The 25,354-nt window shown below is 37.2% G+C and overlaps 1 protein-coding gene across 1 annotated transcript in view; it reads right to left on the minus strand.

Annotated features, from left to right (window-relative positions):
- The window catches only part of MICAL3 (microtubule associated monooxygenase, calponin and LIM domain containing 3), a 146,586-nt gene that overhangs the window by 79,650 nt on the left and 41,582 nt on the right, over positions 1-25,354 (minus strand). Inside the window, exons 2-19 of the mRNA XM_090145484.1 lie at positions 24,598-24,973; positions 20,105-20,312; positions 18,896-19,012; positions 18,106-18,207; positions 17,390-17,545; positions 16,740-16,840; positions 15,881-16,138; positions 15,186-15,301; positions 13,906-14,032; positions 13,350-13,443; positions 12,152-12,299; positions 11,217-11,413; positions 10,287-10,399; positions 9,733-9,795; positions 8,845-9,018; positions 7,663-7,755; positions 2,416-2,511; positions 256-312 (exon numbers count right to left, since the gene is read on the minus strand). Of these exons, the coding sequence (XP_090001610.1) occupies positions 256-312; positions 2,416-2,511; positions 7,663-7,755; positions 8,845-9,018; positions 9,733-9,795; positions 10,287-10,399; positions 11,217-11,413; positions 12,152-12,299; positions 13,350-13,443; positions 13,906-14,032; positions 15,186-15,301; positions 15,881-16,138; positions 16,740-16,840; positions 17,390-17,545; positions 18,106-18,207; positions 18,896-19,012; positions 20,105-20,312; positions 24,598-24,861 (2,484 nt within the window). The 5' untranslated portion in view covers positions 24,862-24,973. The remainder of the gene's footprint in view (positions 1-255; positions 313-2,415; positions 2,512-7,662; positions 7,756-8,844; positions 9,019-9,732; positions 9,796-10,286; positions 10,400-11,216; positions 11,414-12,151; positions 12,300-13,349; positions 13,444-13,905; positions 14,033-15,185; positions 15,302-15,880; positions 16,139-16,739; positions 16,841-17,389; positions 17,546-18,105; positions 18,208-18,895; positions 19,013-20,104; positions 20,313-24,597; positions 24,974-25,354) is intronic.

Genomic DNA, 25,354 nt, shown 5'->3' on the forward strand with positions numbered 1-25,354 from the left:
AAAAAGAAGAACGGGAAGAGCTCAAGTGCCAAATACATGGCAAAATAAAAGCGTATAGCAAACTGTTGATGAAGGCTTGTTATGCATTTATGTGGGCATCACACAGAAATAGTCACTCCTAATTGCAGTTGCAGCGTGTTAACAGCAGCATTAGGTAAGTGTGTTTCACTACATGGTACATTTGCCTCCTGAATTGCACACATCCAACACGGCATTGTGTCATCAGCATCCATGCCATTTGTTCATGCTGTTTACCCTTTCCTGTCTGGGACTCTGCTCCCCAGGATATCCAGCACCAGGATCCCTGTATCTCTGCAGGCAACAAATTATGAGCTTAATAACAATCACAGACCAATTTTCTAGTCAAACAGACTTCGTCTTACTTTGTTGACAATGCAAGCAGCAAAGAAGTCATAATGAAAGATAAGTATTTTATTAAGAAGAATATTCTAAAACTGACAATAATAACTTGGCTCCCATAGGGAAGATTTAAGTCTCTTTCATATTAACTCATTTAACCACGGTTAGTGTAATAAAGATAGTAAGATACTCAATACAACTCATATTGTGATGTTAGGTCAAAGGAAGTAAATAAAAGATTAAAAGAAGTGGCAGAAAGACTCCATTAGCAGTGCAGAGAGAGAGTTTTTAAAAGACATCAGAGTAAGAAGGACAAAGATCCACCTGACTTATCATGAGGCCTTGGGCCAAGACAACTTCAGAAAAATAATAAGGGGAAAAAAATCTCTCCAAAGGCAGATCCCTCAACTGGCTCTAATGGATTAGCTCTGTAGCACAGGATGTACATATTCCTCAGAATTAAAAGGAGGAAGCTTCTTTTTTTTTTAGCAAAGAGGCACACAAAAATTTTCCTATGGGACACAACACAGAAAATAGTGAACACGTATTTGGACCCCAGCAGCAGTAAACTCTCATGACTGAACTAGGCAAGTGAAGGACAGGACAAACAAAACACTTGGAGAAGACAGGGAGGGGAGACAGCTAAAGGGTCCTCAGTTACTGAAAGCTCCTTTTTTCATTTGGAAAATGATTGCCCTTATAGTAGGTTGAAAGGTAAATTTTACCATTACCTTCACTTTTTTATCTGCAAACTTGAGGAAAAACTGTTGTTTTCTCATAAAATCTTAAAAAGACTTTGACAAGAGGAAGGCTGCTAGCTATCACAATATCTAATGATACAATTCCCCATTACAGTCAATCCAGTTTAGCTGTGGATTTTGCCCATTCTACCCAGATGTGCATCCCTGAATCCTTCCTTGCACCACACTGTCCACAGTGTGCCAGAAAAATAATTACTATTTTTGTTAGGACAGTTTTAAATCAGATCAACAAGCAGCCCAGATTTGTCTTGTGGGTGCAAGTCGGACACAGGAGAGGTGGCAGAGAACATATGGGTCAGAAAGAAATGACTCTTCTCTACTCTCCTTAAAGGTAACGTGCGTTTATAGGGTTGATAGGCAGAAGATAAACATTATCAATCTTTGGGGAAATTTACTTGTGTAATTCCTATTGAATGTATGGGATGTCTCGGGAACTGCAGCTGCCATTTTATTACCTACAGATTAGTTCAAGGTTGATGAAGGAGTAGAATTTATTACTGCAGTAGGAAAATGAAACAAAAATAGATACAACTGAAAGAAGCAGGATGACTGTATACAACAAACGAACAGGCATTTAAAGATTTCAGGTAATATTTAACTAGAAAGACAACAAATACACGTGTACACTCATCTGGCTGCACATGTATATGCTGTGTGCAGAATAAGGCTTACACTGAATCCAGACTAAGACAGACAGAATGCAAAGTCTTGTTGAGACAAAGGACTGAGCGTGGGGGAAACAGAAGGATCAAATCAGTCATATGCAGGGCACAACAGTTCAAAAAAGCACTTCATACAAGTAAACTTGAAAGAGTTTCATGGATAAAAGAGGAAATTCTCAGTCACACTTGTGTAAACAAAAAGCAAAGACAGAGAAAACTTGCAATTTCCATCTCTGAACTACTCCAAAAAGATTTAACTTCTGTGTAAAAAAAAAAAAAAGGAGTTTTTGCTTAGACAGAAGCAACCCATTGAATTTCTAAGCAGCACGTATACACTTTAAGGGTAGACCTGACCCTTCAGTTTCATTTCTACTTTGCTTCAACTCAAAACTGAAGAAGGCTACTGTGATTACCAATTACCCTACAGTGAAATCTCAGAACCTCCAGTGCATCAGATAATAGTGAGATAACACTATGCAGTGTGTCTAATGTAAGAGTTTGATGAAGCCTTATCTACATACGAAAAAAGGAAAATTGGAAATGTATTTATAAATGGGTTATCTGGTAATTGATTTAGTCACTTGTACAAGCAGTAATGAAGAGAGAGGGACAGAGCATGCAGAGGGAATCACCTGCAGCCTGGGATACGGTGGAGAGGAAGGTGGAGTGGAAGAAGAGAGCATGATCACTTTTTTGGGGCAGGTCCGAGAACGTTCCTTACTCCTCATCTTTTTTTAAAAAAGAAAAAGAAATAAAAAATCGTAATAGTGGTAGGAAAGCTAAGATTACATTTCCATTCATTGACTTCGGGAGGACAGGCCAGAATGCGTAAGCTGAGAGACTGCAATCTTCTGCTCACACCTTTTACTAATGATCTAAAGCCAGCTTTACTGAAGCTGAAAGAGGTAAATTTTTCTCCTGTGTTCACATGATCCCATGTCTGTTTGACAGAATCTTCTGTAGACAGCCAATAAACGTGTAGTTACAGCAATAACCAACTAAACCAACTGTTTCTGACCCACAGACAAATGTACAACTTGGAACTCTCAACAGCGGAATTGGACTGCACTTTTTGCTTCATAAAAAAACTACTTATTGCTCTGCTCTGCAGAGTTTAAAAATATCCATTGTGTTGACTTAATTACTCTTGCTTGCAGTTCATTAGCAATACAATTTAAGTCACAGCGCTCTGTTCTCAGCTTCAAATCCATCTTCTCTGCCTTGCAGATATTAAACCATCTCAGGTAAATTAAACTGCATTTTGCCATTCTCCTAGAACAGAAATACTGCTGCTTTAAAGGCAATATGTAGACATCTAGTAATTTGAAGACTGCACAATGCAGTACGTCCTCATTTTTTACACAACAAAAGAACACGTCTTCATATTTCTTCATGTCATTGTTATGGATAGTCTTTTAATGTATCTTCTGCCTATTCTTTTTACCAGAGCATAACTGGTAATTGTTGCACTGAAAAAAATAATAATAAATAAAGCTTGTGTACCTGGAACCACTGTTAGATAGCCTTTAAAGAAACAGCATGCTATTTAAAGATATACAGATGTTCATTATGGTCCTGACAGCTGAGCTGACACTAACATCTTTTGGGTGTTCTCTTCCCCTTCAGCAAAAAAGTAAATTCTAATTCAAACAGATGCTACAAGCAGCTTAAACTAAGCCACATGACTTTGCACTGAAGTGGATGAGGAACATTTATATGTTCAGCCTTGAAGGCACTAATTTCAAGCAGAAAGGCTGGCAACATTTTCAACCACTACAGCTGTTTGTAGACTGTCATCTAGCAACAGTGTAGTTTGCATTTCAGATTTCAGTATATTCACAAGGTTGTGTAATTTTCCACAGGAGATCATAATATATAGCATTACATAGGATGTAAGATCCATTCCTGAGCATGCAAATACAAAGATGGCTATAGGAATGAGGAATGAAAAATATATCAACATATTCAAATGAGAAATTAATTAGGAAAAACAGCATTGGTAATATAAGCTCTCTTCTGCTGAGATTTCAGCTCCAACTGACTGTGGCCATTTCATTCACTACATGTCTTCAAAAATCACAATTATAACAGAGAAGCATTTTTACTGCTGCACTTCTATCGTATTTCAGGGAACCACCTTGAAAGAACAAGCATCAGACCTCCAGAGGCAGAAGAGACCTGCATTATACAGCATGTGATTTCTGTAATACAAGCAACACATCAGATGTCTTTGCACACATCAGTGATTTCAGCTTGTGCATTACATTCTTCTTGTTGTGAGGACATCTCTGAAACCAGCAGAAAACTGCTGAAAACCGTAAGCTGAGAGTCTGGAAAATCAGGACAAGACTCAGTTTAATGGGCTAATCTCCCATACCATACCCAAACAGTCATATATTCTTCTGGATAGACTACATGGATAGGCTGGATAGGCTTCATGATCCCAGGTGAGAAGCTCAAAAAACATGACTGCCCAAAAGCAGTGAAAACGGAATGCGATAGTACACAATATGGAAGATGTTTTTGCACAGCAAAGAATTAATTTGAGATTAACCACCATACCATAAAACACAATCCAGACTTTTTAAGGGATACTATGATCATATAAGAACTTCCTCATATTTCTACTGTGCATGTACACAAACATTATCTTAATGCATTACTAGGTGCTGCTGAGGTGCTCCTAATAGCATGAACAAGCTTTGACAATACAGATGGACATTCTCAATGTGTAGTTCAACAAAGAAAATACTGCAGTTCAATTCATGAGGAAAATGCAGGCCACACTGAATACACAGAAGCAGACTGAAGAGGTTTCTAATGTTTCAAGGTTATGCCTTTGAAAGAGAGATAGCAAGAAAGTCTTGTGATGAAAGTAAAAACTGCTTCAGAATAGATTCTGCCAGGACTTAACGGAATTTTGTTGTACCAAGCCACCCCTACCCTAGCTCACAGAGACAATGCACACAGAGACACTCTGCATTATGATCTGATTGCATCGCTAGTCTGATAACTCTTTTAACTCTAGAGCAAAGCAAGATCTTAGACTTAAACTGATAAGCAAGTACAGCTAAGGAAATTCATCTGTCAGACAATGGCAGACCATAGCCCAAGGCAGATGCAAATCCTCCATCAAAACAGGTGATCCAAGATGCAGGATCAAACCTATCAATCACAGCATAGGAAACTGCCCTTCTCCCAAGAACCCCTTAGGACCTCAACTTCACCCTGCCTGTGGCCAAGAATATTAGGCAATTAGTTGTTTCCCTCTAAAGCAGGTCACTACTTTGCCTCCTTGAAAACCACTTTGCTCCTCAGTAGAAGGCTTCCACTATGTGATACACATTATGCGGAGTCACTGAAGGAAGATTCTGCTTCTGAACACTTGATACCTGTGCCAAGAGAACCCTTTCCCATACCTTCATGAGCAGCTCTTCCTAAATCAGCTCTTTACAGCAAACACAAATGCTTCCTGAAGAGTTTGTCAAGAGCCATACCACTCCATTATAGCATCTCCATAACATACAGGCATCCAGCACCAATTCCACTGCTGGTGATCTGTGGCCCAGGGAATAGTTTTGTAACTGGTGCTTAATGTTACCGTAGAAGGCTGTTCTAGTACTAGTAGTAACACAGTCTCACAGCTATCAGATTCCACATGCCTAAGCAACTAGAATTAGCAATCTCAGCAGTCAGCTGAAGCACTGCTTCAACAACAACTTCCTGCAGGATGGATTTCTGTCCCAGCTTAGCAGAACTGGCTACTTGGTTCACTGGATGGCTTCTAGCCTCTCCTGATCTCCCATGAGTCCAGAATAAATAGTTCCGAAGGCTTTTGGATAGAGACAAGTGATGTTCTTCATTTCCCCAAAAGCCCTAAGGAACCTCTGGAATAGGGACATTATGAACTGTTTCTTTGATCCTAATTTTGCAAACTGTGCACCTTGGAGATCCACTTTTACTCTTCTACATTTCACTGTCAGATGAAAACCACTGCAAAATCCAGCATGAAATCTGCACCAAGAACCAACCATCTTCTGTTGACACAGTAAAGCTCATTGAGGTAAGATTAGGCAAATACTTCAGGAGCAATCGTGAGTGGAAAAGTACCAAAGACAGCTGACAATGTCATGTTAAATAAAAAAAAGTTCTTGGAAAGTATAATAATTAAATAGAGCTTTTCCCAAGGATCTGCCCTATATTGCTATGTATATGGAGATGGTATCAACGTTGAGGGAGACCAGAGGACTTTTTTCTCTCCTTTTCAATAACTGTATAGTTCCAAACAAGAACAAAACCAAGAATAAACTACTTTTGAGAAGAAAATCATTATCAAAAAAATGGGAAACAAAAGTTTATCCTTTTTAATCAATTGCAAAAGGAAGATAATAAAAACTTCTGTGTTTCACCATAAAGACTAGATTACAAGGTCTTCATAAAGTTTCAACAGTAGGTTCAAATACAACTCTCAAGGCTGCAGGGATGGGATCTTCCTCAAGTACAAAATCACAAATCTTAATTCATCTGAACTGTGAAATACAACCAATACAATTCAGTTTTCCTTTAATTGTAAGGTAGAGGGCACCACAAGCAGTGCTCATCAATTGCACTGGTATTGTACAGCTAGCTACAATTCTTCTCCATCGTTTCTCCCCTATATGGAGATGTACTCTTAAAATCTGAAATCTGTCTTAATCCTGGATGATAAGCCACTTGAAAATACTCATTAGCTTATAAAGGAAATTTTGAAAAGAAGGTAGAAGAATAAACAAGTCAGGAAAACTAAACATAATGTCGACATTTTTAAGACAGTCCTAATGACAACAATTCCCCTGCTTTGAGTCTTCTTCTTCGGAAAGAAATCTTCTAGATGATGGCACTCGAAAGAAATCTTGGCACTGGCCATGACGTGAAGCACTACTTGCACTGAATACCTTAAGCATAAAGTATACTATGAATCCATAAACATGCAGAAAAGTCAACTTCCAAAGTAAGGTCGTTTTCTTCCTCTTGACTCCAGAGTACGCACTGATTAAACTGCAGCCAGAAAGAAACAGGTGCTTCTCTAAATGATGACTGCCAGAAAAACGTATCTCAGCACTCTCAGAAACAAGAGTGTGATTTTCACAAGGAAAGATGGAAGCAGAAGGAAGCAATAAGATAAGTATCCTGTTTGCCTGACAGGACTGTCACAAACCTTGCTTTTGAAAGTGCGCTGCTGAAAAAAAAAACCCCACAAGTAATGACAATGAATCAAAATACACCGGAGAGAAAATAAAATATGATACCTACTGATTTTTCTTCTGTTGATCCATGTTCTGTCACTCTGTGTGGCAGAAAGTCTAAAATATACTTAATCTACAGTACTACAGGAATTTGCAATGCAATGAATATGATAAAGTGGCGAGGAAAGCTGGGTCACAAAGAAAGGGAAACCACAGTAACTGAAAAGTCTCTTCTAACTGGAGAACATGTAAAATTTCAAGTGAATTGAAAAACTGATAACCAATCTTACTTTTTATACTAATGACGAGCTTCAGTAATTACAGATTCCACAACACTTTTAATCTCACTGGCTGCAATAATTGCCTACATACTCTCTATTATTTTCCATAAGAATAATATAGAAATACCTCAGATGATACATCATCTGCATCTGCAGGCAAAGTTTCTTATGAAACAACCACTGAAGCCCTAGAAAGCTAGAACAAGCATAACAGGCAGGCTTTGATTTTATTCATTATAAATTAAACTGTTAAAAATAAGAGACTCACATTAAAAAGATTGGTTTTGCTGGAAAAGGATTGGTTTAAAAAAAGGACAGTGAGAGCTGATGTTGGGTGCAGGCAACAGATCATATTCATAATCAATTTCTTTACCTGTTTCCACTGGGGTATAGGAGCTAGACGGCCCTGCTCTCGTCTGCTGGATGGTTGATTGTGAACACGTTCTTGATAAGGCAGGACAGGTTGCTGCATGCAGGTTGCAGGGCAAGGGGGTTGGGAGCAAGGGGGAATGATACAACAGCAACAAAAATTTGAAGAAAGCCAAAGAAATGGGAGATACAATCAGACAGACAAACATTTAAGAAAAAAAAAGAGGGTAGGGGAGAATTCATTTAGCAAGTCATATATGAAAAGGGAGAAGACATTAAAAAAAAAAAAAAAAGAGGGGGAAATGCACATTTTGTGGACCTGCCCTTTGTTTTCATTGTTTCTTCAATTCAGCCTGGTTATTCTGACAGCACGCAGTGGCTAAGGAAACATTTTACTGGTAAACAGTAGGATAAATGTCACCATTTTGAGATTATGCTATGCTACTAACAGTGGTATGCAATGTAGCATATGTATACCTAAATTCAACTTAAAGTAGTTAGATAAGGTCCCATTCACAATCTGGCCACAGCAGCTCAGAGTTTAAGTATTAAGAAGAAGTAACCATTAGAGCAAGAACTCAGGCACTTAAACCATACTGAGCCTTGTACTGCTGATGCTGCACTGCTAGCAGTATCTTGAAGTGACTCAACGTAACTTCAGATATGACTACCTTGCAGTTGCAGTAGTTCAGATACTGTACTGAATAACCAGCAGTCGTCAGAAAGCCTCATTTGAATTGATAGAAACGTTCTGACTGTGAAGAATCTCCCAGGTATTTACCTGCTATGCTTATGTACAGATAGAAAACAATCACAGTTCACAAGCATAAACACAGAACCTGATAATGAAAATCTTAAAATTAGAAACTAAATTAGAATTGTTAAAGGTTAGAAATGGGATTTTCCTGGACAGCTTTTCCAACAGCAATAGCAGTTATAAAAGAAATCTAATTACTGGTGAGATATTTTTAAAAGAGATTATAAAACATCATACTGGCAGTAAAGGGAAGTGGACTTTCATAAACAATTTAATTTTTTTCTCTACTGAGTAACCTTCACTCCTCCCTAGGAGAGCCTTTGCAGTAGAAGGGCACCACTAGCATCCACTCTTAAGGAATGAATGTTATTACTCACAATTTTCTGTCATGACTCCAAACTACTAGGATTTATTGACCATCTCTCCTACCTGTCTTCGTAATGTTGAGGATTGTACTGGTGCATTCTCCTCAAACTTGGCCAGTAGCTGGGTTGCCATGGACTTGACTTTGTTCTGATTCCCAATGGCAACATCAATTCTCCTCTCTGTCAGGGCGCTCACCAATGTAGGTCTTTCTTCTCTGTAGCTTCGAGGAATGTCCTCCTACCAGTCAGTGAGATCAACATTTAACAAGTACATCCGAATCACCTTTTCCACTCTTCCTCTTTGATGTACTAGGTTTCTACACTGTAGAAAACAAATCTGCCATTCTGCATTTAAAATTTTAATTTTCTTTGGTATGCCATCAAAAGCTCTGATAAACCTCTCTCATTTTCCCAACCTTACTTGATACATTTACCTACCAAAGACACCACAGTTGAAACACCCTCATAAATCCGCTGACGTAAAGCAAATGGATATCATCACAGCTTCACTGACAATTCCAAGTATTAAAATTTAGCTCACTTATACCTGTTTGGCTATAAGCACTTGATCTGAAAGACTACCTTGTGGAGAATATTGGATATGTATGCATTTTGCATGAACTGAGACTGCAGATCAAATATGAATGAAACTTCCGATTCCTGAATGACTTTACTAAATTTTATTCTTGGTGCACTCATCAAATCAAAGTAAATTGTAGTAAAAATAGAATATGAAGGAAATGCAGTATTTCATTTCTAGTGTACTCTCATAAGCATCAATAAAGTATTTTCCCTACAAACAGAACAAAGAATAACCTTTCAAGAAGAATTTTTATTTAGAAATCCTTGAATAAGGCCTATCTGCTTACAGAAAATAAAAGGATTGAAATGAGAATGAAGAATGTACCATATATATTTTTCTCCTTTACACCTTCCTCATTGTAATACTTACATCCTCAGATTGGCTGGTTTTCCTCCTCTTTCCTGCACCATCCAATTCCTTTTCTTTTTTGTCCTGAAAAGAGAGGGAGGAGGAATGAAAACAAGGATAAAAACTCTCGTATATTTCTGGCCTGAGGTAAATTTAAATGTCATCGGTGCACTCAAGCTTTGCAACACAACTAATTAATTCTCTAAGGTAATTCTCCATCTGTTTAAGGAAAGGGTTTGTTGTTGCTGCTGCTTTTTGTTTGATTTTGTTTGTTTGTTTTTCCCTTTATTTTCCTTAGGGATTTCTAGCATTCATATTGAAAGTCTACCTGATTGAAGTATATCCCCAAATTCTTCCAAAAAGCTAAGATTTTAAGACTGAAGTATATCACAAACTGAGAATGCACATTACCAGTGTAATTCTGCAATTATAAAGGTCATGTATTGTCAAGAGCTGATGAACATCTGGTTTTCGGTAGATACATGGCAGACAGACAGACATATTCATTTCTAGTACCACCTACTTGGACAGCAGCCTAGCAAACACAAGTGTTATCAGGCCTGTGGTATGGTTACCTTTGGAGTGCGTTTCCGAGATATACTTTGTCCCAGTTTACTGAGAAAAGAGATTGGAGATTTGGTACTGGCAATTAGGGCGGCCTTTTCTTCTGCATTCAGATCCACACTATCTGTAAGTAGAAACAGGTCAGAGAAGAAATGCCAAGAAATTATTTCCAAAGTGCTGTTATTAAATACATAACTTAATGCTTTCTTCATTTTGCCAAAATCAATTCTCCCTCTAGGTTTTACAACGATCCAGAATACTGTGTTTGTTCACTTCCATATTTGAAGAGCATCATCGTCATCAGTACTAATAAAATGAGTTCAGAGTTTTGGAAATAACACCTAATCGATAACACACTATATTTTTTAAAGGCTATTAAACACATCTTTTTTCATCAGAATTATATACTTTAATATCTTAGGACATTATAAGTTCATCAATAACAAAAAAAAACCCAAACCAACAAAACAAACAAAAAAATTACTGCATGATTAAGACTTAGAGATGGACAATTTTCGCTTCTGCTAGGCAATTACATTCTTCAGTTATAATCTGTCTTTCATTCCTGCCTCTCATTGGCCTGGAGTTACTCTCACCATTCATGGATGGTAAATAACAGCTATAAACCTTGGCCAGAGTTTTGAAATTACCTACTAAAAATTTACTAACAAGGCATCTCACATTAGTGAAGACTGATGAACCCCTAATAACAGCAAGAAAGCAGAGAAGTTGCCTAGTAGTGCTGAAGTGATTTTAAACTTTTGAAGACATTAGTTTATATTTATTAACTCCTCTTTTTGCTCCTGATATTGCTAACATGGTTAGTGGCAAAAACAATATCAACAATAAGAAGGTAACTTTTTGTGGAAAAACCATGAAAATAACACATATTCGTTCTGCATCTGTCTTTAAAGATCATAGACTTGTAACAAATTCCTTACCACTAGAAGGGATGGTGTCTTTGAACATCTCATAGAACTGCGTGAGGTACATCACCATTGAAAGTTTATCTGGTTCCCCGACAGATGCCATTTCCTTTCCAGTCATAATGGGAGATATTCCAAACTCTTTTTCAGCAATGTCAAAGGCCAGCTGGTTATTCTTCTCCACATTGTGTTCATCCAAAGAATCAAAGTCTCTGCAACAGGCAGGAAGAGGGTGCGCAATGAATCAAGTGGGAACCAGTCTTCCGAAAGGATTCAGGTATTGTATTTTTTTAAAATCTCTCAAATTTACTTGCCAACAAATTCTTTTGTATTGTAGAGTTGATGAACTTTGCTCAAACTTTCTCTGTTTTTATTCGTTACTCTTTTAATAAATCTATTTTTTTTTCCCTTTTAAGAACCTACTGGTACCTCTGCCAGCGTTTTCCCGATCTAGAATGGGGCAGCTATTTTACCCACTGCAAAGTTTACAGGCACAACTTTTCTGTTCAGACAGTGAGTCACTACTTCTATAAGGGGCAGCCCCAACTTTAAAAAGAGTTACTGTCAAAAAGGAGATTATGAAGGCCTGTGTAGAGACTTGTTCATTAGATATTTAACTGAAGCCATCAACTATTCCTGACTAATTCCACAGAGAGAAGAGTTTTTCTGACAGTAAAGCATTCTAGTCTGTAGCAATTTGAACTTTCATTCTGTCAAATCATCCATAAAGGAAAATGACAACATGTTTACCTTCATATTCATTAAGCTATTACAACCTTCCACTCCGCTGGTGAATCACTTGTACATTAGCTTCCATCAAGCTTAATTGAATTCATTTCAATCCATTTCTTCATTAGTCACAAATGCATTGCCTCACTCTCAGTAGTACTAGTTTGAAATAAAACTACTATTCTGCCCTCCCCAAATCTTCAAAAGAGCAAGTTACTTACATTAAGTCTGGACGGTATCTGTGGATAATGGCACACAAAGCTAAGCCACTTTTCCATGACATCGTGAGATCTGTCACATTTACACCAGCATACCCATCTGTCTGCCTCTGGCACCAACTGAGCAATTTACTAGAGCGAGCTACAGACTCTGTAAGAAATCATGCTGTTAAGTAGAAACACACAAAATCTCTTTTCTGAATTCTAACTACATCATAAAAAATACAAATCAACAAATAAAACTTTCATGTAAAGGATAAGCTCCTTCTACAACAGGCAGCATGGGACAAAACTACTGTTGTTTTTTTAAAGACTATCACATCTAATTTAGATGCAAGAAAGGATTTTTTCATTCGCTAAAAAGTATTTACCTAAGTTATAACTTGACATAATTCATCCTAAAAGAGCCCCAATAATTATTAAAAAAAAATCACAAAGGCTTGTTTTAAACATGACCTAAAGACTATAGAGTAGTACAATATTCTCTGAAGCCCAGATACACTATTTCTAATGGAAGAACTGCAAAAGTACTTTTGCAAGTCTTTCTTTTCTATTGAAAGTTTTCCATTAGAAGTACTGACCTATTTTGACCTTGCTTTAATGCAAGATCTGACAAGACTACAGTCTAAAGGGATATGGTTGCAGGCCAAAGAACATATCCAAAGACTACGTAGATTTTGAGCAGCAAAAGGAAGCTCAGCAGCAAAGCACTATTGAGGGAGTCCCCAAACACTATCTGGACAGAATAATGCAAGTAAAGTGATATTTCACATAATTAAGATAGGAGATGAGATTAACTAAAGAAAAGTATGACCATGAAAGACTGTAATAGACATAGCTTCTGTTATTTTTATTAGAATTTTGCATTTATGATTGGAGCAAATTCAGAATAGCCTTCTGCACTTTAAGTAAGGTTATCGTTATAGGATAAAAGACATGAAGAAAAATACTTGTATAAGGAAATATGCTCTAAAATTTTAACAGCATTATAGAGGAGGGAAATTGGGCAAATAGAAGTATATTTGCATGTTAATTGAAACTTGAATGACTAGAAAAAAAATTCAGATTTTTGACAAAATAATTGCTTTATCTAAACCAAAAGAAGCTGGCTAAACAATAGAACACAGCCCTGTTACTCTATGTGCACTGCACTGATGCAGAGTCTGAATATCAAAAGGAATGGAGCAGTAACCAGGCCTACCATTCCGAGTCAGCTTTGGTGTCCTGGAGTTCACAAAATTCTCTATTTCTAGGTGTATGTCTTTCAAATCTCCTGTATTATACAAGTGGCGTACCTACAATGATACAAAAAATTAAAAGTGATCAACACCCAATGGATACAGAAAGAGCAGGAGAACAAGCAGCAGCTCTCCCAAGGCAAAAGAACAAGTATTCTTATGTAATAGAAATCTCTAGCCCAAGAAGTCCAGAACAAGGAACAACTTGTCAGTACTGAACAGTCTAGCTGACTGATGCTGCTCAGTGGGTACAAGACTGCAATCATAAACTGGTACTAGAAAACGCAGGCAAAATCAAAAATACAACTGAATTAAAAGCACATTTTTAAGACTTCAAAACTTTAAACAAAATAGGAATTTTGTAAAGAGGTCAACTCTTGACTGATATATCTGCATTTCACTGTTTCCAAGTTATACTGCCACAGTCAGGTCACTATCCCTAAAATACTAGCATTGTTTCACCTAAGAAAAGACAGTGCAGAATACAAGCATTCAGAAGCATCACTTCCCTCCAGTTACCTGCTGTGGCCGCAAGAAGTTGACGTTGATATTGGGATACCGAGTGGCTGGATCAATGCTATAATGGCTGAAGTTTTTACTCACATTCTCAGGGGTGGTCTGAGGCAGTAGTCTATAAATGCTTTCCCTTGGAAAAAAAAAAAAAAATCTTTTTATTTTGTGTTTGTTGGGTTTTTTTAAATAGAAAAGATGCAATGCTATTAATATCGCTAAATCGATTCTGGAGAGAAAAAACTTCAATAGCTAAGAATTCTCATGCATGTATTTAAATTTGCAATATAATACAACTCCAAAAATCAAAAGGAAGGAAGAAGGTAATACACTGACCACAACTAAAGGGCTTCCCCAGTACACAAAAACACTGACACTCTGAAATGACTCAGAAACAAGGCTACAAAGGGGACTGGAGTACTCAGCCTGTGGGGAGAGGCCAAGGAAAGTGGATTTGGCCAGCCTGAAGAAAAGAAGGCTGAGGAGAGATCTTATTGCTCTCTGTAAATGTCTAATGATGTCTGGCAACAACTGCAACATCATTAACTTCACCATTTCTCAAAATTCAGAAAAGCAGAATATTAAATATTTAACATGGAGTTTAAAAAATTATACTACAACTCCTAATAGAAGTTGCAGTTGTTTAAAATAGCTTCTTACACATTGCTTAAACTTACTCCATTTTTTAAAAACTCAAGTTGTGATTCTAAGCAATGACCTTATGTCACCAGAACAAGCCTCACCAAAAGATGATAAAAACATCAAGAACATGATACTCCAAAGAAAGAAAAAAAGACAAGACATTCTTTGGCTCACATGAAACAAAGTGACCAATTATCTGAAATACAAAACGGGTCATAGCTTCTTTAAGAGAAAATTGTAAAAGATATTTACAAGATAATAAGGGAGAGCAAAAATTTTTCTCTCTCTTTTTAAAGGCACCTTCATTTGGTTTGCTTTTGCAATGCTTATGACAGTAAATTAGGCTCACTTTCTCTATATATTACCAATAAGCACCAAGAAGAGACTCTCCACCTAATCACTTTTGTACAACTAGGACCAAGAACAGCTGCAAAATTTATTTTTTCTTCTATTAATATATTTTAGTTTATCAGCCGCTATGGATATTTTTCTTTAATTCAGTTATAGCTACAAGCACCCTCTAAAAACAGCAGGAATCTGTATCTCATATTTTATCTATGTATTTGTACTAGAAGGGACTAGAATGAATGACAAGATATTGGAGGATTAGATTAGAACTCAAAATGCAAGCATTTTTTTTCTATTACCTCTCTGCAAGAACTTCCAAAGGACTTGCTCCAAGTGACCAACTTCGTACCATCCAAGCAGAGTCCATTGCAGCTAAAAATCCTCTCGCTATTCCAGTTCCCATTGGCCAAAATGGCTAACATTATAGTTTACAAAAAGCAGATGAGAAAGGAAAAGCATCAGTTAGGGAAAGCTTTAAATTAATATCAAGAATATAGTCAGGGAATAATCTGCTGAGAAATTTTAGCTCAGTAATTAACTTAAAGCTCTACTCCCACTGGGCTAGAGGAAGCCAGACACATCATGAATTGTCCATGAGGACTCCAATAGCCAAACTCTCCTCTATTTCCAACAACAGTTCATTGTCTAGAGTGCCTTAAAAGCTACTTTTCAATACTGTACTTTTTAAGCAACTATAAAATGCTAATTATTAACAGGCTTAGAGTAGGTTCCCATACAGAGTGTAATTGCCTCAATAAGAAGCACATGGAACAGATATAATTTCAGAGACATTTCTGCACATATTTTCTTAAGCAAGATCGTTTCCATACTAAACATTCTGTTTTCCCAGAACTCCTACCCTTCATTCAAATCTCTTACTTTGTTATACAATAAACAGCAGCACACCAATTAATAACTATCTTATAGACAGTGCATATTTCAGTGATGGGGGCAATGGTTTGTACTTATGCTTCAGTAAGTCTAAAAGACAAACCTCCAAGAGACTGTCCCCAACCAGTGCCACAAGTAACTGGTGGCCGTTCTGCTCCCGCACCAGTGCTGCATTCTCTGAAGCATACATGCACGTGAAGTCAAACATTGCCACATCTGGCTGCCCGTAGTGGTTGATGGCGAAGTCCAGTGATGGCAGCTGCTGATTAGTGGAAAAGTCAGCTGCTTCTCTGGCATAGTTTAGCAAAGCTTCCTGGTCCACGTTCTCCCGTGAGAGTAATAATTCTGTATCAGCATAATCCTGACAAAGAGAAACAAGTGAAAGTGAGACAGCCAAATCCACAAGGTTATATATATATAAAAGTTGGCATTAAATTTTATACAAATCCACTGATAAAGGTCTGCCCTTTGATTCTTACATTCCTAGCAATGTGTATAATTTGGACGAAAAATCTCTAAATACTACTGGCATTTCTGAGTGTGAAAAGGCTAAGAAACTTCTGAGCTTTTCACTTCACACAAAAGGAGCAAGACCCCAATCTTTTTGCATTCACTTGTAGATAAACTATTTTTGACATCTGACATTTGCTTCTGTCAGAATTAGACACAGGTAAACTTTCTTTATTCTTTTTTTTTTATTTTATAAATGAAAAGCCCAAATAAGCCAACAAAAGTTATTTTTGTGTACTTTTTCTTAGCATGCACAAAACCCCCACACTGACAAGTTTAGATTCTTGTAACACTCTAATAGCTGAAAATGCTTCAGAAGGGCATTAACCACAAATGTTTGTGTTCTAAAATACATCTGTATAATAACATTATGCGGTGCAAGAAGAGTGTTCTTTCAGTGTATTAAAAGCAAAATTTTCCCAAATCTTATTATATAAAAAGTTAATACCCACATGTCGTATTACGCCTTTATCCAGCAAGCTCTGTTTTTTGGCAGTCATGACAAAGTAGTGTGTATCATCCTTATAGTAGACGATGTTCTCTAAATCAATACCTTGTGACAGAAAAAAAGATAATGAAGGAACAAGCAACAAATTAGCTCTATTGAAAGAAAGTAAATTGAAACTATATGGTTAGAAGATCTTAAGAGAGAATGTCAGGCAGCCTCCTTCCATGCTTTCAATGAGTTTAAAATCTGTATCTTCAACAAAACCAGAAACAGAGCATTTCAGCTGTACATAGCTACCTCTTTTGAAAAACATATTTATCATCACACTAATTTTTGTATTCAGATGTGGAATGCAGGAAACAAAACTCAGGATTCAGGCTTCTCTTATGAATGGCTCATATTTCCTGAAAATCCTTAGGGAAAGAAGTTCTGAGCAAAAATGACACACATCTGAATGATACACATCTGCTTTGTACGGACGTACAGAACAGCTGTAAAAATGAGGAAAGTTAGACTTCAAAGCGAGACAGAAATGACTGACTTCCTTGCACACAACTTTTGTTTACTGACTAAATATTGTGATACCTGAGTTAGAGAAGTTGTAATAATAAGGACAAATAGCTTTAACTGGAAATTTGACAATTGCTGACATACCGGTGGCTTCTCGTAGATCCTGGAAGAACTTCTGGTTGAATATGAAAGCCACACCACTGATCTCTTCTACTTTGGCTTCAGCTGTGGTGTTACGATTGATGAAGTTTGCTGTGATAGCAATCGCTAGTTTACCACGGAACTCTTTTCGGCGAAACCCTACAGGAAAGATAAAGGAGCAACACTGAAAAACAGAGCATAGTTTCAGAGAAGGCTCAGCACACCACAGACCTCAAAAATAAAGGAGGTTGGACCTGATGTATTACGAAATACTATGCCAAAAAAGCAAAAATTGCTTCATCTTAAAACTAAATGTTCTTGTTTAGGAAAAAAGCTCCCCATTCTTTCTTATCTCTTTCCCTAAAACTGCAACTTGCATAACAAATATTAAGAGAAAATTCTCTACTATACAGTAGTACATTCAATGCTTTCAGCTCCTACTCCCAAAATTGAGTTGCAACACTATGCAGCTAAGGAAAAACTGTGGGAAAGATTATTCAGGTCAAAATACCTGATTTTTGTGCTAATAAATAGGAAGAGGAAAAAGACAACTCAAGTGCCTTTGTTAAGCTTAGATTTCTACATGGACTTTTTATTTCCTTTATAACTAGTCAAATGTCTTGATTATAATTGGGATTTTGAAGGCCACTTTTGTTTGTATCTACTCTAACTAATTTAAGAATTAGTTGTAGTTTAAAGAATTATAGACACATTATTACCTTCTAAAGTGTTCCTTCTGCCATCCCCTCCAATGATCACTTCAAATTCATACTCTGATACTGGATGGGTTTTTGGATGGACCAATGCACGCCAACCTATTCCTGTCAAAAAACTCTAGATTAATGACAACATAAAACAGTGTGCATAGTAGAACAGACGTATAAAAACACTTTTTGCCATCCATAAACCCTTTCTTACATGGTCAGTAAAGATATACTGCAGGATAGCTGATATTACTGACAGGGCTATTGCTGACTTTCATAACCACTCCACGCATATCAGAGAATGCACTGTGGTAGGCAGAGAGAGCCCGAGTAAACCTTCCCTGATTATCTTCAATGATCACTAAAACCTTTATAGGTTCTTTATTAGGTATTCAATTAACAGGATGCCAAAAGACAAGCAAGCCACCACTTCCCACAGTGATCAGACAGCAGGTTTCACAAAGATGCAAAAAGCATAACAAAGACCATTTGCTGGTATAAATATCCTCAGTAAACACAAAGAAAGGAGTTGCTTTAAAAAGGTATTTCTTAATTGTAATAAATAGGCTTAAATATGTTAGGAGACATTAGGAACTACTGTGTCTTAGATTATTTTTGCTTAGTACTTCAGGTGATTTTGTTTTACTAGAAAGAAAGCTTATAAAAAACTCATGCAAAAGTCTGTTGAAGATTACTGCCATTAATGGAATATGAGAAAAGAAGGAGTTATAACATTAAGGTGCAAGAGTCTATGCATCTGACCATAACTCCCCCTTTCTCTACAACCCATTTCAACACTACTTGCTTTCATTTTCCTGATCCTCCGGAGGGTAAACAAGCCCTTGAAATTCCACGTTGACATGGATTTCTATTCCTAAGATCAAGGCAACCTTCAAAAGGATAAGCTGGAGTTGACGGATACCTGAAAAAAAAAAACAATGATAAAAAAATAACAGAAGAAGGAAAGAGCACAAGTACACACATCTCTGTTTGACATTACTAATAAACTGATTTAAAGGCGAGCTGCTGCTTTCTTCTTCCCACTGTGTTCTCAGCACTTCATCCAGGCAGCACTGGTGGGTAATAACACAGCATAAGAAACTCCTGTATAGCAGAAACTGCAGCCCTTCTCAAAGAAGGTAAATACTTTTTTAATGTTTCAGTCTCAAAATCAGCAACAAGGGAAACAACTAGAATATGCACTGCAGGAGAGTCAAGGAAGAGAGCACAAGCAAGACTGACTGTCCTTCTGTCACAGATGGTAACCAGCCATTTGATCAACCTGTAATGCTGAGATGCACCTCAGTGCTAACACTACTGGGTTAATGAGGGAATATTAAGTTTCTCATCACCTTTTTCTATTTAAGTCAGTGTAGGAAACAGGTATGAAAGCGACTATGTGCAAATCTGGAGGGAGAATACTAATTTTAAGGAGGAAACTTCATTGTCATATTTCAGATACTGAAATGAAGAAATACTCCAACTAGAAACTAAATTTCAACTGTGCTGAGACACAAAAGAAAACAATATAAAGTACTGGAAGAATAAAAATAAAGGGAAAACAGAAGAGAAAAAGTTGTAAGACTGAAGTGATAAAGGTCCTTCTGTTTCTACCAGTCATTTTCCTTCAAAAAAGAGCAGCTTTCACATTGAACAAGAAGTTAAATCTTATCTACTACTATTGTGCCAATTTATACTTCCATTTATGCCCTGAGGTGAACAGAGACTGATGGGCACTAGAGTGCTTGGTAAGTTTTTTTTGGGAAAAAAAATAAATTGAAAAATGGCAATTTCTGCCCTCAGAAAGCAGAAGCTATAAAAGATAACAGGTACACTAAAAGATATATATTACATGTTTGATCATGCCATGGCACAATCTATTTCTTTCATATTATACCATACTGACAAAAGAGCAATGACAGGTGCAGGATGTATTTTCATGAGATGCTCCACGCTTCAGCCACCACCTTTTTCAAGAACAAGTGCTGCCATGCCAAGCAGCAGCTGTACTTACTGATATGGTCTATGGATCCTGCACAGAATTTGCCATAAAACTTCTTGGCGCCAAGACCCCTCAGGTCATGTATGGTGAATGGCCACAAATGTAGAACATTATTGCGGGAAAAGGCATCCCTCTTTTCTATGACCACCACCTTGGCTCCCAGGAATGACAGGTCGATGGCTGTACGAAGGCCACAGGGTCCAGCCCCAATTATCAGACACTGCAAAACAACCAACCACAAAGTAACTGTATGGTTCAAAGAGGAAAAGGGTATCTTCAACCCTTCTTTTAAGGGATTAAGACCATAGCATGCTCTCCAAGCTATGTAAGCACCTGGAAAGCAGCAATATTTCTGATGGTTTCTCTCTCCAGTTCCAACCACGTCTTTTCTGTTTGTAAGAAAAGGTGAAGTAGCCTTTTCTTCCCATCTCCCAAAGCCTGAGTTAGCCTTTTTCAGAAAATCTTCAGGAACGCTGGAAATTCCTCATCAACACTGAGCAGCACAGCAATGGTTCAGGCAGATAAATGCAAAGTTTTTACACACATGATCATTTAGATTAGCATAGACGGCACTCTGACTTATACCCATGCAGATGTTTCTAGTATTGCAGCAAAGGAACCTCCAAGGTAAGTAAATACAATGTAAAAGTGAACTTTGTGTAATTAGACCTTTTTTATCAAAATACGTTTTCTTCACTTTAACCTTTTTCAGATCAAAGGTATTTCATCTTCTCCCATCTTTCTCCACTCTATTCACAAACACTTTTAGAGGCTAATAAACGACTTGAGAAACACTTGCATATCCAGTGCTGGAAGTACTTCTGAAGAAACAAAGGAACACAGCAAGATATTTTATTTCAAGATTAAAAATCCAAGATACTCAACTGCCCACAGAAACTGAAGTCCACAGAGAAAGCTGGCATGTGTGTATTCACATTAATATAGTGCATAGTCCATTTTGTCATATCAATTTTGTACTGGTTTTCTATTGATCATGAACCAGACACACTGGATAAAGACTCACCAACGTGGTGACTGTTTCTGCCATGTGAATATTTTCCAGATCCCTAAGTACCCTTACAGCTGGAAAACAAAGCTCTCTAAGAAATTCTTAAGTGTGCTAAAACTTCATCAGAACCTACCCTTCTGATTACACAGCCTACCCCAAACAAAGCTCTTTGTTCTCTGACAGTCCCCATAAGCCAGTTTGTACAGTTCCCCACATTTTCAACTTGCTGTTCACTGGATTACAGATTCTTCTAATGACGTGAAAATGCAAATACAAAGCCTGAATGATAAATAAAAGAGTACAGTTTGCAACAGTAAAGAGTTAACAACTAACATGCAAATGCTAAACAAGGCTAATGTATAAAATAACAAAGCATATAAATCTGAGAGCAGAGATACAAGTCCAGAGAAAGGGGAAGGATAACAGCAGTTTATTTAGTGGCTTTGGGAACTTGAAGACATAAATACAGAATTCCGACCACTGAGGTATTAACAGTACAATTAAAAACCAGACTTACATACTGAACGGGTGTCCAAGTTGTAACTTGTTAAAAGCAATAATCAATTAGGAACTACTGCATTCTTCCAATTCAATATTGTTTTCTTTGTGGTTAAGTGTAATTCTCAAACACCACTTAGTCTTTCATTTTTTAACCTTGTAAGAGAATGAGCTGAGTGTGTCATATTTAAATAGGTAATTTATCTAGGGCTTTACATGTTCTGGATCCAAAATACAATACACAGCGAAGCAATTCACGACAAAGGTTGCCACCTTTTTTTTACCTCCACAAAAATATTAAATGGTGCTGCTATAAAACACAGCAAGCTTTAAGAAGAAAAGACTCTGTTCCCCTTTTTAACCCTACTGACTCTTCCAGTTTCAGATCTCTTGTAGAAACCTAAGTTCTGATATTTGCATGGGCGGCGATAAGCATGAAACCTTAATCATTGCCAAGTAACTGTCGTCCCTTCTTCCTTGGCTCCACAATGACTCTAAGCAACTGCTACAGCTCTGTGCACTGAAGCAGTCTCACTCCTCACAATCAATTCTTGCTCAAGATCTTTCAGATAAGTTATATTCAGTTTCTAATAACAACACCATGGTAATGTAACATTAAATGCAAACAAATCCTGAGTTCTCCAGTTCTCGAGTGGAGAATTACCTTTCTGTTCTCTTTTGAGCTGCTCAAGCTAAATAAATAAAGGAGCTAATATAAATTTTTGGGAACTATTTACATTTGGACAAATCATCACATCCAAGTCTTGCATTCATGAACTATACCCCCGACCATCTGAATTCCAGTTAACCTGGACACTGGCCATGTGATGCACCAAGTACCAGTTCTGGCTGAGACACTTCACCCCAGCATGATTCTAAATAGACAAGCAGCAATTAAACTCTAGAGAATGAGATCTTCATATGATCAATACAGAAGCTTATCTTAGTAAAGAAATAACTGACAGCAGTTCTAAGAATATGGGTAAAATTCTGATCTTTGTTTTAAATTCTATCATTTCCACACACCCACCTTAATTTCTGTGTTGTATTTTTTTTTTAAATTAGTGTTTGCAAATTACATTAAAAATTAGGAATATGAAACTAAGTAAGATGGGAAACATCAAATCAGAGATGATTCAGTTCTCAAAAGGTCTCCACTTTGAATAGTTGTGTTTACCTCCTACGAATTACAAATTTAATAGCAGAACTGTTAGGGTCGGAAGCAAGTAATTAACAAAGATATATGAAAAATATGAAAAAATACACTTGAATATCATTTCTTTACATAAAAAAGCAACAAAGTTTGTATTTAGTGGCATACAAAAATCATTTATCATAACAAGTACATATTCTTCAAGCAATTTTGTAGCAAAAATTAATTTTTGAAACAATTTCCTTTCCTCTCAGCTGGCTGAATTCAATACTCAAAATGACTGGAATCTCAAATCAACAGTTCTGCATGTTCCTGGATTGGGACATGTAAGCATGAAATTTATTTAACTTATCCACCCTTTTTAGTTGCATTTCAAAAGAGCATTTCACCAGCAGCTTCTCAGTAACACTGGCAAGTAAGACTTCCCTCCTCTTCCTCTTTTCTTTCACTCTCCCTCCTTGCCAAATACACATAAGAGAGCTGCTATGCAATATGCCCTTTCCTTCCTTTGGTTGACCCAGTTCAGTGTGAATTCCATTGACCAACACTACCTTTCTGCCTTATTGTTTTCATAGTTGATCTGCATTCCAGCTGTTAACTATAATTGGATGTAACAATAATGAACATTTTGAGGAAAGCATTATTTTCACAAGACATAGAACAATGCACCTTGATCTGATGGTAATTATTATGGGTGTTATTGTAGCAATTACTTATAAATGTCACTATCTATACGAAAATTGCAATTAGGAAGTGATACAATCAAGGAAATAACATAACTTTATAATATCTACCTGGAAAGTAAACCTGAGTCCACCTATCTGAAATGACCCATTATATCCCAAATAGGATATATTTTCCTCTCAGTTCTCTTCTATTGGAATTAGTATTTAATTCTTTCTGCAGAAAGTTAGCCTTAGGTTAATGTACAAGAGAAAGAGAAGCACCAATTGTCCTAAGTAAAGGAGGGGAGAATCCTGTTCTAATTTTATCATAGTCCACACTATCTTTCTTCATTTTTTTAAAGGAAAAGTATATGATCACTTGAGAAAACAATTTATTCCATAAACATTTTGATGACATAAATGTATTACAGTAACAGAATAATAAAAAAATAAAGCCCATACTGTAGAGTTCAACTAGGCACACAGATATCAGCTCACAACAACCCAGGTAAAATAAACTGGAGAAAGTGAGTGAAAGCAGGAATTCCTTACAGTAAATACCAACACATATCAATCCTTTTAAATGAACTGGTATGAGTTTCCACAGCATTTGTATTTTAGTGGGTTGATTTTTTTTCTCATAAATACAAGCAATTGCTTTCTAAATAACGCTGAACTGAATATTTACAGATTTGGCACACTTTGAGAGTAGTGAGAAATTTCCAAATGCATATATTGGGCATCTAGACTCCAACAACAAATTTCATATCCTAGCTATTATCTTGTGTTTCAAAATAAAACAAAATAAAATAAAATTATAATTCAACCTCACCTATGGTACTGATGTCGCAACATAGAACATAGAAATCTGCAGACTGATTCTCCTGAATAAACTGCAAATATTCTGGCTTTCCACTTAGCTTCCCCTTTCCCTGTCCAGGTGAACAATCAAATTTGGTAGATGCAAACAGAATTTTCATTCAGAGTAAAATGAAAACAAATGGCTGCATTGTAAGTAACATGGATGAGAACATTTCTGAATCCTCCCCAGGCTTATACTGGTACTAGAGAAATATCTTTCAACATACAGTTATTTTTCTTGTGTATTCCAGAGACAAACTGGGTAACAGCAGTTTTGATTCCCACAAATAGGTCTCTTACAGAGGATCACTTTCCTTACCTTCGTGTTGGCGCATGCTTTCCCCTTCTTATAGTCCTTATGGCTGCCCCTTTTATCCAATTTGGCCCACAAGGCTTTGGCTTTCCAATAATTTAGCTTGGACTTGAGTTTGTGATAGAAAGAACGGTAGTCCTTGGGCTTTAGTTCTAGGTAGTCACAGAGCTCCTGGAAAGCCTTGAGAGTCCCCTTGCACGTTGAAGCCTGGACAAATCTGTCGAAGAGAACGTGAGCCTGGTTCACCTTCTCGTTCTTACTCTCCTCCATGCTTCACGCTCGGCAGCTGCCTTGCAGGGCAGCCGTTCTCTTCCAGTCTGCCAGACTTCCCAGCGTTGCTCTGCTGAGCCACTTTCACCTCTGGCTTACAAGCATTATTAACCTAAAAAAAAAAAAAAAAGAAAAAAATGTAACTGAGTTTGCTCTTATTTTTTTTTCTTTCCAAAATTATCTCTGTGTCTGAGCTGAGGTCCAGATTCTCAGTAATGAATAAAGAAAGCATCAGTCCTAAATAAGTCAACTAACCCAGGCAGCCCTGCTGAGCTGACTGAAGCACAGCCTTCCAAAGCTCACCAAGCCTCTCTTCAGACACTGGGACACGTCTTTTCTATCAGAGCACAAAATACTTTACCTGAGCCATACAACCTGTGAGTTTGAAGGCCTGCCTCTGTGCCCTGCCATAACAAAAGCAACAATGGTACTGCAGTACTAGAAAGAGGTTAAACCTAAGAGCAATCAAATGCTTAAGATGTCAAGACTGAAA

The sequence above is a fragment of the Phasianus colchicus genome, chromosome 1 (assembly GCF_987193195.1).
Source record: "Phasianus colchicus chromosome 1, bPhaCol1.hap1.1, whole genome shotgun sequence".
Taxonomy (NCBI): domain Eukaryota; kingdom Metazoa; phylum Chordata; class Aves; order Galliformes; family Phasianidae; genus Phasianus; species Phasianus colchicus.